The sequence below is a fragment of the Esox lucius genome, chromosome 15 (genome assembly GCF_011004845.1).
Source record: "Esox lucius isolate fEsoLuc1 chromosome 15, fEsoLuc1.pri, whole genome shotgun sequence".
NCBI classification, from domain to species: Eukaryota; Metazoa; Chordata; class Actinopteri; order Esociformes; family Esocidae; genus Esox; species Esox lucius.
This window is the reverse complement of record NC_047583.1, coordinates 29,693,227-29,709,130: the sequence shown is the minus strand read 5'-3', so window position 1 is coordinate 29,709,130 and position 15,904 is coordinate 29,693,227. Positions and strand designations below refer to the sequence as shown.

The window sequence follows — 15,904 nt, the reverse complement described above, 5'->3', positions numbered from 1 at the left end:
TTTCCCAAAAAAGTCAGATGGCAGTGTGTCGAGACAACATGTGGATGATTGAAAATACTGAACTGTTTCTTCTAGAGTTTTTTGGTCAATTGTATTAAATGGCGACATAATAACCAAGCTATTTCTTGGTGGTTGTAGAGACAATACAGTGTAATTATTTGACTGTGTAGTTCTGATGTTCAGTCTAATGCTTTTGATTTTTCTCCGTGGACACGAGTTCCGTGGACAATATTGGAATGCATAGCCAACAAAACTCATACAGATTATGTACTAACATAAACAGCCCAGGAGGAGGATTTTCCATTAAAAAATCTAGTTGTTTATGTTGAAGAAAAAAGTTCACTTGAACTCCACCTAAGAGGCACCAGTAAGGTTGGCAGCATGCCCCAACATCAAACAGCAATTTATCAGCATATCTTGCTGAACCACATTCAAAAGTGTACACACATTACAGCAATGTGTATCATAACATGAATATACTTCCCAAAGGAAAAAAAAATAAACAGGACAGATTTGTACTTAGACATTCTAAATGCTTCAATCATGTGAACTCTTGCTGCACTCAAGAACTCAGGTTTCCTAAAACAATTTATCTTGTATGTGCACAGGGTATCTCCAAGGTTACATCCATTTGCATGTTATGGGTCTTCATATCTCCAACTGAGCTTTCAGTCCTGAGAGTGTCCAGTTTTCTTTTAGCCAATCAACATCCCCTGGATCCCACAGTTTTGCATTTTCCTCCACCCATGTCCTGAGGGGTAACCTAGGCAACACTTTCCTAAGAGCACCAGGTTTCCTTGAGGTACATTATGTCTGGCTCAGTACAAATGAGACTGCTTATCTTCATCGTAAGTCCCATGCAAGTGACCTATGTTTCTGAAACAATAAAACCTAAACAAATGAAACCCTTATCCTCTGGTAATCCCGGAGCCACAAATATTTATTTTCAGGTAACACTTTATAGTAAAGTAATAGTGTATCTGTGAATGGGTTATGGTTAACTTACTGGTTATTAAATAATGTGTACATACATTATTAATCAGATATTAACATTAAAGCTGACAGGACATTTTCTAGATATTTAGTGCTGTTTTGTTATGACGCTATTCATCAATTTAGCAAAATTTATATATTTTGAGTAATTTAGTGGTGTGGCACCTGCTTCAAAAACTGACTTTTGACTTTATTTATGTCTGAGAAACCTTCCAACCCATACAATCTAGAACACAATAAAGGTATTAGAAACCAAACAAATATGATGATATTATTGGAATTTTTCAACGTTTTGATGTGAATGAACAAGCCTTTTCATACATTAAAATACTATGACCCATTGACCCAGAAGATTCGAGACATCTTTTGTGGTGATGCTCAGCGAGGAGTGCACATTAGCCATCTTCAGCAGTTGGTGTTTTGGTAGTTTTGCTTTACGTTTCATATTTTACATTTATTTAAATGTGTTAATATTACTTATTTTATTAATGTATATTTTCAGCAGAAACATCTCTATTGTGGGGAAAGACTACAACTTAATAGTTGTGTTGTTTTCTGCCTATTATGTTCCATCTTGATTTAATTACTGACTGATATGATGGGTTTCAGGGTTCTGTGTGTCCTATGCTTGGCACCCCTGACCATTGATCGCTCATTAGAAATAGGCATTAAATGAGTGGTATTACGATAATATTGGGCCATTAATCACCATACTTACCATCAATTTGAATATAGTTGTGGCACTTATTAAATGTAACTTGTTCCTTTCACCTGCATATTCACTTTCATACGTTTAAACAATACTTATTATCACTTATTTGATGATTGAAACTGGCCCCTTCTATTTGTAACTGTGCCAGTTTACTGCTGTGTTGTGACAGGGAAAGTTCTTGAACTGATGTATACTTAGTCCTATACATGTATAAATGAATTACTGGTTAAAGGTACTGAGTGCCCATGTTTAGATAAGAAAAGGAATATGGGAGAGGGGGATCTGTTATTTGTTTATGGTCATCACTGAATGGTGTCAGAAGATCATTGGGTTATCCATTAATTTGTGTATCTGTTCTTTGTCCAGACCCTGTGTGTCCCACAAGGACCTTGGTTTAATGAGGGGGAGGACAGCCTTCCCCTTGGTCAAAATCTCTGTATTGACAGATCAAAGGGAACATGTATTGTTGACATAACACAGCTGGGCAGTATCTTACCACACCCCTTTTCAATTGTAATAAGTACTTTGACTGTTCTGCGTTTCCTCAGAGAGGGTTATTCTGTAAGCTTTTGACACATCTCTCTATTTGCAAATAATCTGCTAATTATGCCAAGAGAGTTTTGTCTCTGTACTTACTTCCATTAAGAGTTCCTATCGATGGAATTACCATCACAGTAGTCTGGGTGTATTAATGTTCTGTCTGGACATCTACTTTGTGCATGACAAGTAATTAACAGTTGTTTACAGATTATTTCACCTATAATTCACTATACCACAATTCCAGTGGGTAAGAAGACCTTAGAAAATAAATTGTAGACCTCCACAAGTCTGGCTCATCCTTGGGAGCAATGTCCAAACACCTGAAGGTACCACGTTCATCTGTACAAACAATAGTACGCAAGTACAGTGGGGAGAACAAGTTTTTGATACACTGACGATTTTGCAGGTTTTCGTACTTACAAAGCATGTAGAGGTCTGTAATTTTTATCATAGGTACACTTCAACTGTGAGAGACGGATATAAAATCCAGAAAATCACATTGTATGATTTGAAAATAATGAATTTGCATTTTATTGCATTACATAAGTCTTTGATCGCCTACCAACCAGTAAGAATTCCGTCTCTCACAGAACTGTTAGTTTTTCTTAAAGAAGCCCTCCTGTTCTCCTCTCATTACCTGTATTAACTGCACCTGTTTAAACTTATTACCTGTATAAAAGACACTTGTCCACACACTCAATCAAACAGACTCCAACCTCTCCACAATGGCCAAGACCAGAGAGCTGTGTAAGGACATCAGGGATAAAATTGTAGACCTGCACAAGGCTGAGATGGGCTACAGGACACTAGGCAAGCAGCTTGGTGAGAAGGCAACAACTGTTGGCACAATTAATAGAAAATGGAAGAAGTTCAAGTTGATGGTCAATCTCCCTCTGTCTGGGGCTCCATGCAAGATCTCACCTTGTGGGGCATTAATGATCATGAGGAAGGTGAGGGATCAGCCCAGAACTGCACAGCAGGACCTGGTCAATTACCTGAAGAGAGCTGGGACCACAGCCTCAAAGAAAACCATTAGTAACACACTACGCTGTCAAGGATTAAAATCCTGCAGTGCACGCAAGGTCCCCCTAGCAAGGCATCTAGCAAGGCATCCTCTAGCATATTGTATAACATGGTATACAGCTTAAGAACCAGAAAATGCAGTCTACACACATTAATAATGCATCTTAAGTGAGCTGCAATCTTTCCATTGGTTTAAATGTAACACATATTGCTATGTAACCAACCTCACACACTGTAGTGGGATGTGGAGCTTACTGCTACCCACTGACACCTGAATATACTGAAGGGGGTGTGGCTAAATGTGTGTGAGGATTATACCAAAAATAAAGAGGTACTCCACCCAAGAGATAATTCAACCTAATTTCAACTCTCTTTTGGAACTAATAAACTCATCCATACAGTGTATACTTGTTTTCTTCTTTCCAAATACACCTTTAACTTCTCCATGCTAACTTGTTAACTTCTACATGCTAACGATTCTAAAAACTGTCTGGAGGAGTTTATTGGCTCCAAACAGAAATGAAATTGAGGTACAATCATGCTGCCACCAAACTGTTTTTTAAAAGGATATATTAAAAACGGGGGCACCAGGAGGGCATTTTCCACCGTAGAGGCATCCCATGAGGGCACACGTCTTGCATGTAGGAGCACGTAGAGGCCAACACATTTTCTAGCATGTAGGGCATCCTTCATGGCACTGCATCATGTGATCTCCATTGGAAAGGCACCCACTATGACACTTTATCACATTTCCTCACACATAGGGGCACTGGAAGGGGACCAATTAGTGGCATTTCATCACGTTAACTTGCACACTGGGACACTGTAGAGAGCACTTGATCATGTTTTATCTACTATAAGGGCATCCAAGAGGGCACTTTTGCAGCGTGTTTATTTGAAATGGGGCTCCAGCCATTGTGATCAAATAAGATAATCTGATCTTGCCTGATCCTTTACTATCCAATACATTTCTAATGTACATTTCTAATTCTAATGTAACATCACTCCAAATCTTGCTGCTTCCATCACATTGTAATTTGACATTCAGTTGTGCTCAAAGGTTTGCATACCCTTGGAAATTGTGTAATTGTGTAATATACGTACTTGTAAAGAAAACATGAGTGAACAGGAAAAACACATGTCTTTTATTTCTTATGGGATTCACATTCAACTGTAGGTCATACCAGAATGGCATAATCATTAAAAGAACATGGCAACAAAGAAAAAAATGAACTGAACCAAACGTCTGCATTAGTATTAAGTATTAATTCTTAATACTGTGTGTTGCCCCCTTTAGCATCAATGACAGTGTGCAATCTTTTGTAATAGTTGTCTATGAGGCCCTGAATTCTTGCAGGTGGTATAGCTGCCCATTTGTCTTGTTCAAGTATCGTCGTATTGTGCTCCTTGAAACAACCACACCATCTTTTTCCAGAGCAGACTGTATTTCTCCTGAGGTTACCTGTAGGTTTTTCTTTGTATCCCGAACAATTCTTCTTGCAGTTTTGGCTGAAATCTTTCTTTGTCTACCTGACCTTGGCTTGGTATCAAGAGATGATAAGTGATTGAACAATACTGACTGGTATTTGCAAGACTTTGGGTATCTTTTCATATCCTTTTCCATATTCAAAAAGTTCCATTACCTTGTTACGCAGGTCTTTTGACACTTATTTTATGCTCCCCTCAGTATCTAGCCTGCTCAGTGCATCCACGTGAGAGCTAACAAACTCATTGACTATTTATACACAGACACTAATTGCAATTTAAAAAGTCACAGGTGTGGGAAATTCACCTTTAATTGCCATTTTCACATGTGTGTCGCCTTGTGCGTCTATAACAAGGCCAAACATTTGAGGGGTATGTAAACTTTTGATCAGGTCCATTTGGGTGATTTCTGTTATAATTATGATTTAAAAAGGAGTCAGAAAACTATGTGATAATAAGTGGCTTCATATGATCACTATCCTTAAATAAAAGACAGTTTTTTTGAATGATCAGTCATATATTCGAAATCAACGCCACAATGTCACAATTTCTGTCAGGGTATGCAAACTTATGAGCACAACTGTAGGTCTTGTGCTCTACTTGAATTTCGTTGAGAAGCAATAAAAGTTTTGATTCATACATCTTTTTTAAATGTTTGTTTCTGATACACAAAGTTTCCTAAAATAGAGAACATACGATCAAATTACTGCATTACAGCCTGGTACAGCAGCTGCTGATTGCAAGGCCCTTCAGAGGGTGGTGAATTTTGAGCATTATCGACTGCCAATCTCCCCTCTGTACAAGGCATCTACCACACACAATGCCTTAGGAAAGCATCCACCCAGGCTATGGTCTGTTGATGTTACCGGAGCATCAGAGCACGCACTTCCAGACTTAGACGTTTCTTTCCTCAGACCATAAGGCTCCTCAACCAGCACATGGATCATATTCATCCCATGAACATTCCAAATGCTCTGATGTCTTTCTATGTACATTAAATGTACATCAGAATATTTGTATGTACTACACTGATATAGGCATATTACACTTATATTTAAAATATTCAGAACGCCTATAAAGTGGAAAGTTTATATGGATGGCATTCTTCATAGTCCCTATTGTACACTCTTTAAAACTGCTGCTAATTTACATTATGTATATTTATGCTATTCTCTATATATTTCTTCGCTATATTTTTGCTTCATATATTTCTAAATGTTTACTGTATAGATGTCACAAGAATTTCAATGTTAAGAATGACTCTGTGTTATGTGGTTCATTTGATAAATAAAATACTTAGACTTTGAAATGCTGTATAATGTGTTTATCTTAAATATAATATATAAATCCATCTAATGTCATGTAAGATAAGTCAGTTTAACTTTGTGACAGCAGTTCTCTGATGAGCATGGCAGCATTAAATAAAAAGGCTTCCTTGGAAATATCAGTGAGTACTGGCCGACAGGGGGACACAGCCATTGAAATTCAGATAACAGAGCAAGAAAACAAAGATTACATTATGGTGCCACCTAGTGGATGTCTGTTCCAATGCTCCATTGCACGTGTACCATGACAAATAAAAGCTGTTGTGGGAAATATTTTCTGTTGGGAGATATATCCTCCCGGCACATAAAACAGCATACATTTTGCATTAAAAGCAGGTGTTGATTACTTCAGTATAAAGAACTTGTAATAGAATGATGAGAAGAAAAAAGTATGGAGAAGGATTGGACCGGCTCATGATCCGAAGCATACCACATCATCTGTAAAACATGGGGGAGGCAGTGTGATGGCATGGGCATGCATGGCTTCCAATGGCACTAGGTCACTAGTGTTTATTGAAGATGTGACAGAAGACAGAAGCAGATGGATGAATTCAGAAGTGTATAGGGATATACTGTCTGCACAGATTCAGCCAAATTCAGCAAAGTTTATATGGATGGCACTTCACTTTACAATGACCCAAATCATGTGCCGAATGCAACCCAGGGGTTTTTAAGACAAAGAAGTGGAATATTCTGCAATGGCTGAGTCAATCACCTAAACTCAACACAATCAAGCAAGCACTTGCTGAAGACAAAACATAAGGCAGAAAGACCCACAAACCAACAACTGAAGACAGCTGCAGTATAGTCCTGGCAAAGCATCACAAAACAGGAAACCACAATGTTTTTGTGTTGTCCATGCGTTCCAGACTTCAAGCAGTCATTGCCTGGAAAGGATTCTCGATAAAGTTTTAAAAATGAACATTTTACATATGATTGTGTTCATTTGTCCAATTACATTTGAGCCCCTGATATAAGAGCACTGTATGAAAATGGTTGCAATTCCTAAAAGTTTCATATGATATTTCTGTTCAATCTTTCGAATGAAAGCTGAAAGGTTGTTTCATTTAAAATCTGTTGTAGTGGCGTACAGAGCCAAAATAATGAAAATTGTGTCAGCATCCAAATATTTCTGGACCTAACTGTACGTGTAGACACAGCCAGAAATAAAAGGTCACAGTCCTTTTGCCTCACTTTCATCTCTTAATCATAATCTTGAGTATACAACAAAAACAGCAATTTTTACTTTACTGTATATTGTTCTCTGGAAATACTTATTGAGTGCACTTTATTTACAAATCAATAAGCTGCCTAACAAGTTATTATTATTATTAGTTATGAATACAAATGAAAGACAACAGAAAAGATTGATGACAGAAAGATGTATGTTAACTTTAAGAATAACAAGTGTAATACTTTTGTACCAGTGTTCTGTTTGATAGGCTGATAGTTACAGTGGGGAGAACAAGTATTTGATACACTGCCAATTTTGCAGGTGTTCCTACTTACAAAGCATGTAGAGGTCTGTAATTTTTATCATAGGTACACTTCAACTGTGAGAGACGGAAACTAAAACAAAAATCCAGAAAATCACATTGTATGATTTTAAAATAATTAATTTGCATTTAATTGCATGACATAAGTATTTGATCACCTACCAACCAGTAATAATTCCAGCTCTCACAGAACTGTTAGTTTTTCTTTAAGACGCCCTCCTGTTCTCCACTCATTACCTGTATTAACTGCACCTGTTTGAACTCATTACCTGTATAAAAGACACCTGACCACACACTCAATCAAACCTCTCCACAATGGCCAAGACCAGAGAGCTGTGTAAGGACATCAGGGATAAAATTGTAGACCTGCACAAGGCTGGGATGGGCTACAGGACAATAGGCAAGCAGCTTGGTGATAAGGCAACAACTGTTGGCGCAATTATTAGAAAATGGAAGAAGTTTGGTCTCGGTCTGGGGCTCCATGCAAGATCTCACCTCGTGGGGCATCAATGATCATGAGGAAGGTGAGGGATCAGCCCAGAACTACACGGCAGGACCTGGTCAATGACCTGAAGAGAGCTGGGACCACAGTCTCAAAGAAAACCATTAGTAACACTACGCCGTCATGGATTAAAATCCTGCAGCGCACGCAAGGTCCCCCTGCTCAAGCCAGCGCATGTCCAGGCCCGTCTAAAGTTTGCCAATGACCAGAGGAGGAATGGGAGAAGGTCATGTGGTCTGATGAGACAAAAAAATTGCTTTTTGGTCTAAACTCCACTTGCCGTGTAGATTCCGTCACTCACAGTTGAAGAGTACCTATGATAAAAATTACAGACTTTTACATGCTTTGTAAGTGGGAAAACCTGCAAAATCGTCAGTGTATCAAAAACTTGTTCTCCCCACTGTAGGAACAAGCTGAGGTAAAAAGGGGGTTTGCCCAAGATGGATTAATAGATAAGATGGTACCAGTGAGTCTGGCATTGTGTGTGCAGCAAGGGCATGTTTACTAAAAAGATTACAATGATGAGTTTTGTAGGATGCACTCATGACAAAATGCATGGCATTGTGGTAAAGTACAACACATTTATTGAGGTTACAAATTGTCTTACCCATTTATCAACATTGAATATGAATTTTTACAAATTCTTAACTTACAGTATGTGTTAAATAGTGAATGATTGTTTGACTGACTGTCACACTGGTTTATTTGTATGTGGCCAGAAACTTTTTATTAGGAGAATGCTCAGACAGATAGGTTCATATGACAAAAATGTAATGCAGTTCCCACCCATTGACTACATTAAAATGGTGGATACCTTCAATGCATATTAATTAATTGCTTCAAAAATGTATCTGGTCAGTATAATAGGCCCTGTAATAATATAAATAACATAAGCACAAGTTTGCATTTAAAACAACTCTCCACTTGCAGTGCACTTTCACTTTGTTTAACCAATTTACAATAACGTAATATATATATATATATATATATATATATATAGAAAATATATATTTTGTAATATTGAAAATATATCAAATCTATTTCAATTGCACAGTGATTCCCTATACTATTTCGTGCTTGCTTTCTTGAACAGAAATTGTACTGAATATCAGCAACAAATAAATGACAGAGGGATTTGGCTGGCCCATGTCTATGTCTTGAGTGACATGAATGCAGGAAAAGGAGGTTGCAGTATTTCTAGTTTAACAAAATTAATTCTGCATTTTAGGTTGTGTCTTTGTTATCCACCCAAAATAATTTCTGGTGAATACATTTTGTGAAACACTATCATTGCAATTTTACCGCAGATGTTATTGTTCATTGTCTTATATTACAATGCAAAGTGCCCCTTTAATGCAAACGCAGTAATTGTTATCTCTAGGACCCTGCATATGTATCTTACCAATTCAACTGAACATTATTGTCTGTTAATGGTTGCTGTTAAACCACATTTTTCGGTTCAAAATGAAATCCATTAAAAATACAACAGAACTGATTATGTTTTGTTCAATTTTAAATGTAAAAAGGGGGCCCTGGTGGGAAAAGATTGGTAACGTATCCTTTTCCATTTAGCCCCGATCCAGCCGCTTGGTGTCTTTACGTCTCTACTGGTAGGCTACAGTCGAGGAAAACAATGAATGGAAGTTAATGAATAAAGCAGAATTATGCCTCTATAGCCCTACGTTACTGTCTCCAGGGGAGACGTACAAGTAAACAATAGACAACTGAGTCCAAGCCGACTGGCTAAATTAGTCGAAGCACAGAAGCTGCTTAGTGATTCGTGCACAACCGCATTCTCGGTTCCAAAATCGATAGTGTTGCAACGTTATGGATAAAAGAGCCAAAAATAAACGCGCAACTTCAGCAGGCTACCGACTACCAGAACGAAGTAACATTACTTTGATTTCACAGTCATCTGCCTCAGTGTGCAAACAACCGCTGGACAGGACTCTAAACACTGGGGGCGGAAAGACCCAGAATCTTGACTCGCGCGACCCAGTCAAACAAGACCAGGTTTGGCGCGAGGCCGTGCGAGCAGAGAGGGATGGGGTAAAAGAATGGTAATGTATGCTATACTTGTGACAGTTGTGCGAATTCTGACTTTCTGAATGCAATTCAGTTCAAACAATGAATTTTAATTGGCCACATCCCGACAAGAAAGGAAGTTCTAAATAATTTAATTGACAAGATAATGATATTTCCAAACCACTGTAATTTTTACTATAGGGACATGTTTTAAAAAATGAAATTAAGGAGCATTAAGCTCGACTCCCATTGAAATTAATATTTTCAAAACAAATGACTATAACAAGCCATTTTAACATTTATTTCCTGAAACATATCAGTCATATTTTAAAATAGTATGTATTCTTTTGTAACAGATTGTTACTAGCAACCTTATCAGTTTTACAAGTAAAAATGTATTAGATATTACTTATTCACAATGTGGTTATTATTTAGTTATTAAAATCATTGTCTTACATCAGATAGCACAACAATTCAACCTGGACTGTTCTGTTGAGGGATGAGTGTGAAGCCATCTAAGAGTCTATCATTTAGATTATTCTTGAAGAATAAAATGTACAGTTATGAATGCTGACATGGTTATTTGCTACCTTGACAACCACTGTCTAAGGCCTAGGTCTACAAACATTATTTTATTTTGATCCACAGGCAGAAGAATTGGAGTTTTCTCAAGACCTATAACCAGCTGGTAAATAAATTGCGTTTTTCCCCCCTTTTAAATAGTCCACTGTTTTCATGTAATACGATCTGTTATTTAAGGATGGCTCAATGAAATTATGTTGCCACGAGCGTCACCAGAGATTTTGCAATGAGTGGGACAACTGACTTGAGTCACATACATTTGCACATGTGCTCTGGCTCACTGCTGTAACAGGGGACCAAAACAGAAGAAAGGTTTAGGGATATGTTTGTCTGGAATCCCAAATTCTCTGGCCAAACACTATGCCACTCCTACAGATGTTAGTAAGGAGTCTGGACTTAAACAGATTCCCCAGTCCCAAAAGTAATTGAATAATCCAAATTTGTCACAGAAAACCAATGGGTTGGGCCACAACTAGAACACCTGGCTAAAACAACATCTTAAAATTGTGTCCTAAAATGTTTTATTGAAGGAGTCTCAGACCAAAATGTGCAGTGAATGTCTTGTTTAAGTCATCAGGCAACTGTTGCACATCACTGCTCTTAGTTATACATCGTAGCGACTCATCTACTTTTAATATCAAGGCTAAATACTTTGTATAATGTTAGAGTGCCTGTCATGCTACTGTAGTTAGTTAAGATACTGTACTGCTGCAAAATTTTAATGCACAACAAGCCAATTTTTTTCAAACAAAATGGTTAGAGCTTTGAAAACACTCAAAATATTTTGCAAGTCCTCAAAATGAATATTTATAACTAATTTTCCTCATCCCAATTATTTGAGAATATAAAGGGGTGTGGCAAAAGCTGAAATTGGGCTGTGAGGTTAGATCTGCTAAAACATTTTTTTGTTTTATCTTGAGTTGAATGTAACCTTACACTTTGCATCCACATAGGGTAACTACAAGGCAGAGAGCCCTTTACCAACCTATGAGGCAGTGTTCTCTGACCATCTACCCAACACCACCAACCAGATTTTTGGGAGTCGTGTATGCATGCCTCTTGGAAGAGAGCTGATGAGAATGGATAAGCTGCTAACTGGAAGATATAAGAAGTGCAAGCAGGGTCCAGATATGCAGCCATGCTAGCATCAGCAGAGCATAAGACTCTCCTGAGAATTCCCACTATCAATCTTGCCTTTCAAAAGGACCAGTTCCATTTTAAAGGTATAGCTCATTCATGCAGCTAATGATGGAGCTATTCATATTCTTTGTGTATTTGCTTTACAGTAGGAGCACCAACGGTGAAGAGCTGTAGTCTACAGCATAAACTATTGTTACATTTTTCAATAAAGAATCACATATTTTATTATAGAAATTACTGTCTACCTGAACTACCTGTAGCCTAGTTGATTTGTTTCCAACGGATTTAAAGATCTAAAATTTGCATCAAGAAAATAAATTTTCCCACCAGTGGTGTGTTTTCACTAGAGTTGTTGTGAATAAAAAGCAGTGTGTGATAACATACTTCATCAAAAAGTTTCTTTTACACAATACTTTTAATATACGTAGGCCACCAAAGTTTGTGTTTTTAATATTTTATTTGTTGTTTTTCTCCCCTCAATTTTGTGAAGTACAATCTGCACTTGTTTACTTCCGAGGAGAACGCATTCACTGTAGTGATGGGAAATTCGACTCACTTTACTGAAAAATAAAGAATCTTTTGACTCATTTCGCTAATTTGAGTGAGTCCTTCCAATCCTCTCCCAGCGCCGCATCCCCCCCACCCCCCAGTCTAGCAATCCCTCAAATAACCGTCTAAGTCGGTCTACACTTGTTACAGTGAGGGTTTATTTTTTTATCCCCTGCTGATTTTGTACGTTTGCCCACTGACAAAGAAATTATCAGTCTATAATTTTAATGGTAGGTTTATTTGAACAGTGAGAGACAGAATAACAATAAAAAAATCCAGAAAAACACGTCAAAAATGTGATGAATTGATTTGCATTTTAATGAGTGAAATAAGTATTCGAACCCTCTGCAAAAAATAATATGCAAATAAGAACACAAGCCAATATGAATGCTTAACTTAAATGGTTGCTTCAGTGTATTTAGCATGCAGCCTATAAAAGGTTTCATTATCCTATGCATTCCAATGTACACTCACCTAAAGGATTATTAGGAACACCATACTAATACTGTGTTTGACCCCCTTTCGCCTTCAGAACTGCCTTAATTCTACGTGGCATTGATTCAACAAGGTGCTGAAAGCATTCTTTAGAAATGTTGGCAAATATTGATAGGATAGCATCTTGCAGTTGATGGAGATTTGTGGGATGCACATCCAGGGCACGAAGCTCCTGTTCCACCACATCCCAAAGATGCTCTATTGGGTTGCGATCTGGTGACTGTGGGGGCCATTTCAGTACAGTGAACTCATTGTCATGTTCAAGAAACCAATTTGAAATGATTCGAGCTTTGTGACATGGTGCATTATCCTGCTGGAAGTAGCCATCAGAGAATGGGTACATGGTGGTCATAAAGGGATGGACATGGTCAGAAACAATGCTCAGGTAGGCCGTGGAATTTAAACGATGCCCAATTGACACTAAGGGGCCTAAAGTGTGCCAAGAAAACATCCCCCACACCATTACACCACCACCACCAGCCTGCACAGTGGTAACAAGGCATGATGGATCCATGTTCTCATTCTGTTTCTGCCAAATTCTGACTCTACCATCTGAATGTCTCAACAGAAATTGAGACTCATCAGACCAGGCAACATTCTTCCAGTCTTCAACTGTCCAATTTTGGTGAGCTTGTGCAAATTTTTGCTTCTTTTTCCTATTTGTAGTGGAGATGAGTGGTACCCGGTGGGGCTCTTCTGCTGTTGTAGCCCATCCGCCCCAAGGTTGTGCGTGTTGTGGCTTCACAAATGCTTTGCTGCATACCTTGGTTGTAACGAGTGGTTATTTTAGTCAAAGTTGTTCTTCTATTAACTTGAATCAGTCGGCCCATTCTCCTCTGACCTCTAGCATCAACAAGGCATTTTCGCCCACAGGACTGCCGCATACTGGATGTTTTTCCCTTTTCACACCATTCTTTGTAAACCCTTGAAATGGTTGTGCGTGAAAATCCCAGTAACTGTGCAGATTGTGAAATACTCAGATTGGCCCGTCTGGCACCAACAACCATGCCACGCTCAAAATTGCTTAAATCACCTTTCTTTCCCATTCTGACATTCAGTTTGGAGTTCAGGAGATTGTCTTGACCAGGACCACACCCCTAAATGCATTGAAGCAACTGCCATGTGATTGGTTGATTAGATAATTGCATTAATGAGAAATTGAACAGGTGTTCCTAATAATCCTTTAGGTGAGTGTATATCAGTCTGTGTGGAATGAATGTATACATTATAGTATACAAACGTTTCACTTTTTGAATGGAATTACTGAAATAAATCAACTTTTTGATGATATTCTAATTTTATGACCAGCACCTGTATGTCAGTCATAGTTATCAGTGAAGAATGCAAGTAGTTTTTAACATTTAAATGTTTGCTTCGAATGTCTGTTGAATCTCTGTGGAATATCTGAATATAAAACCAACTTTATCTCGGCCCTTCAGACAACGTCGCCATGGGTGCAAACCAAGCCGCGGAGCCCCCGACCAGACCCCCGCATCTAAAATCCTACTACTGCTACCAAATTTCCTAACTAAAAGGTAGAGGAAGATAATATTTAATACTTCCCAAAAAATAAGTATGTTTCATGTACCATAATGAACAGACACTTGTTATTAGGCTACAACAGGGGTTCCCAAACTTTTTTGGCTGACGACCCCATTTCGATATCTAGAAATTCTCACGACCCAAACGACGTGAAGAAAAATGCTATAATTATTTTTATTTTATTTGAGGCTATGAGAGTAAATTGTTAAACATTCTTCCCCAACCCAATATAAGGTGACCTCACATGGGGTTGTGACCCCTAGTTTGGGAAACTCTGGAATACAACAAAAAACGTACCTGCAGTTACAAAACTTTGCTACTAGCTGCTGTTGGACCTGGATCATAATTATTTCCCCTTCGCTTGAAGCTGCGATGCGGCTCGCGTCATTGTTTCATCAGTTCTAACCATCTTCCAATGCTTCTGCTTCTGAACAACTTTACTAAATACGTTTCTCAAGGGCACATAATTTTTTTTATAATGTATTGATTTTATTTCCACGTTCCATCTTGATGTTTTGTTACTTAAGCTAGCTATCTTCCACAGTTAAAATGTTTAGTAAATGAGTTGACAAGTCGGGGGCGATACTTAATATGTGGGTTCCTGAATATTAAGTCACGCCCACTGATGTTCACCATTGGTCAGTTTAAATGGGGGTTACTGAATATTAAGTTACGCCCACTGATGTTCACCATTGGTCAGTTTAGGGACATCCTGGTTTGATGCTAGGTGTCATGTATGGTATGACATCATTATGTTGAGTGTGCTAATAGAGGAAGAAGATTTAACTAACATTACAACTTTATCTCAGAGTCCATGTGATTTTATTAAATATCTTTTGTCAAGATATAACACCAGGTTCAAGCGGTTCAAGCATTGATATAGAAAACAAAAGTGTAAATGCTTTGACTACATGTTGAAAAAGCGCTCTAGTCTGATTATGTACCAATTATGTAAACTTAAAATACCCTTTAATAGTATTTTGTTTCAGGATTACAATTGTTTGATAACATACAACTGAAATATATTCATTTAAAGACTGAAGTGCCTCTTAAAATAGTTTTAAATGTTTTGGTTAAAGTCAAGAATGAGACACTGGTGGTTTAGAAAGCTGCTGAGTGCAGTTATAATACAGACACATAAACACATGCACAGTCATACTCACTATGCCTGCCATGGTCAGTTTTACTTTGAGTAGCCATTGCTTGGTTATATGTGATAGAGTAGAGGGCCATCATTAAGAGGTTGATGGTTGAGAATGCAGCTTATTGCAGTTACAATATAGTTGATATGAGCTCTACATGTTACACAGTGAAACAGGCCTCCCTTTTCACAGGTTTATACAGGATTACCATTTATGCATTTTCCATAGATTCAACATATTACACAAATGTGAACATGCTGTATAAAGTACAGTGTGCGGTGGACCTGTGAGCAACAACTTCAGTGTCAGCTAAACTGTTCTGAAGGTCCTTTCCCGAGAACTGTGGGTTCTGC

The 15,904-nt window shown here is 38.0% G+C and overlaps 1 protein-coding gene across 1 annotated transcript; it reads left to right on the top strand.

Moving 5' to 3' along the window:
- Window positions 1-9,779: 9,779 nt before the first annotated feature.
- c15h2orf50 (chromosome 15 C2orf50 homolog) lies at window positions 9,780-12,048 on the top strand. The gene is made up of 3 exons (XM_010903530.3): window positions 9,780-10,136; window positions 10,750-10,789; window positions 11,637-12,048. Exons 1-3 carry the CDS (start codon window positions 9,904-9,906, stop codon window positions 11,826-11,828), a joined length of 465 nt encoding a protein of 154 aa, XP_010901832.1. The 5' UTR covers window positions 9,780-9,903; the 3' UTR covers window positions 11,829-12,048.
- Window positions 12,049-15,904: the final 3,856 nt, after the last annotated feature.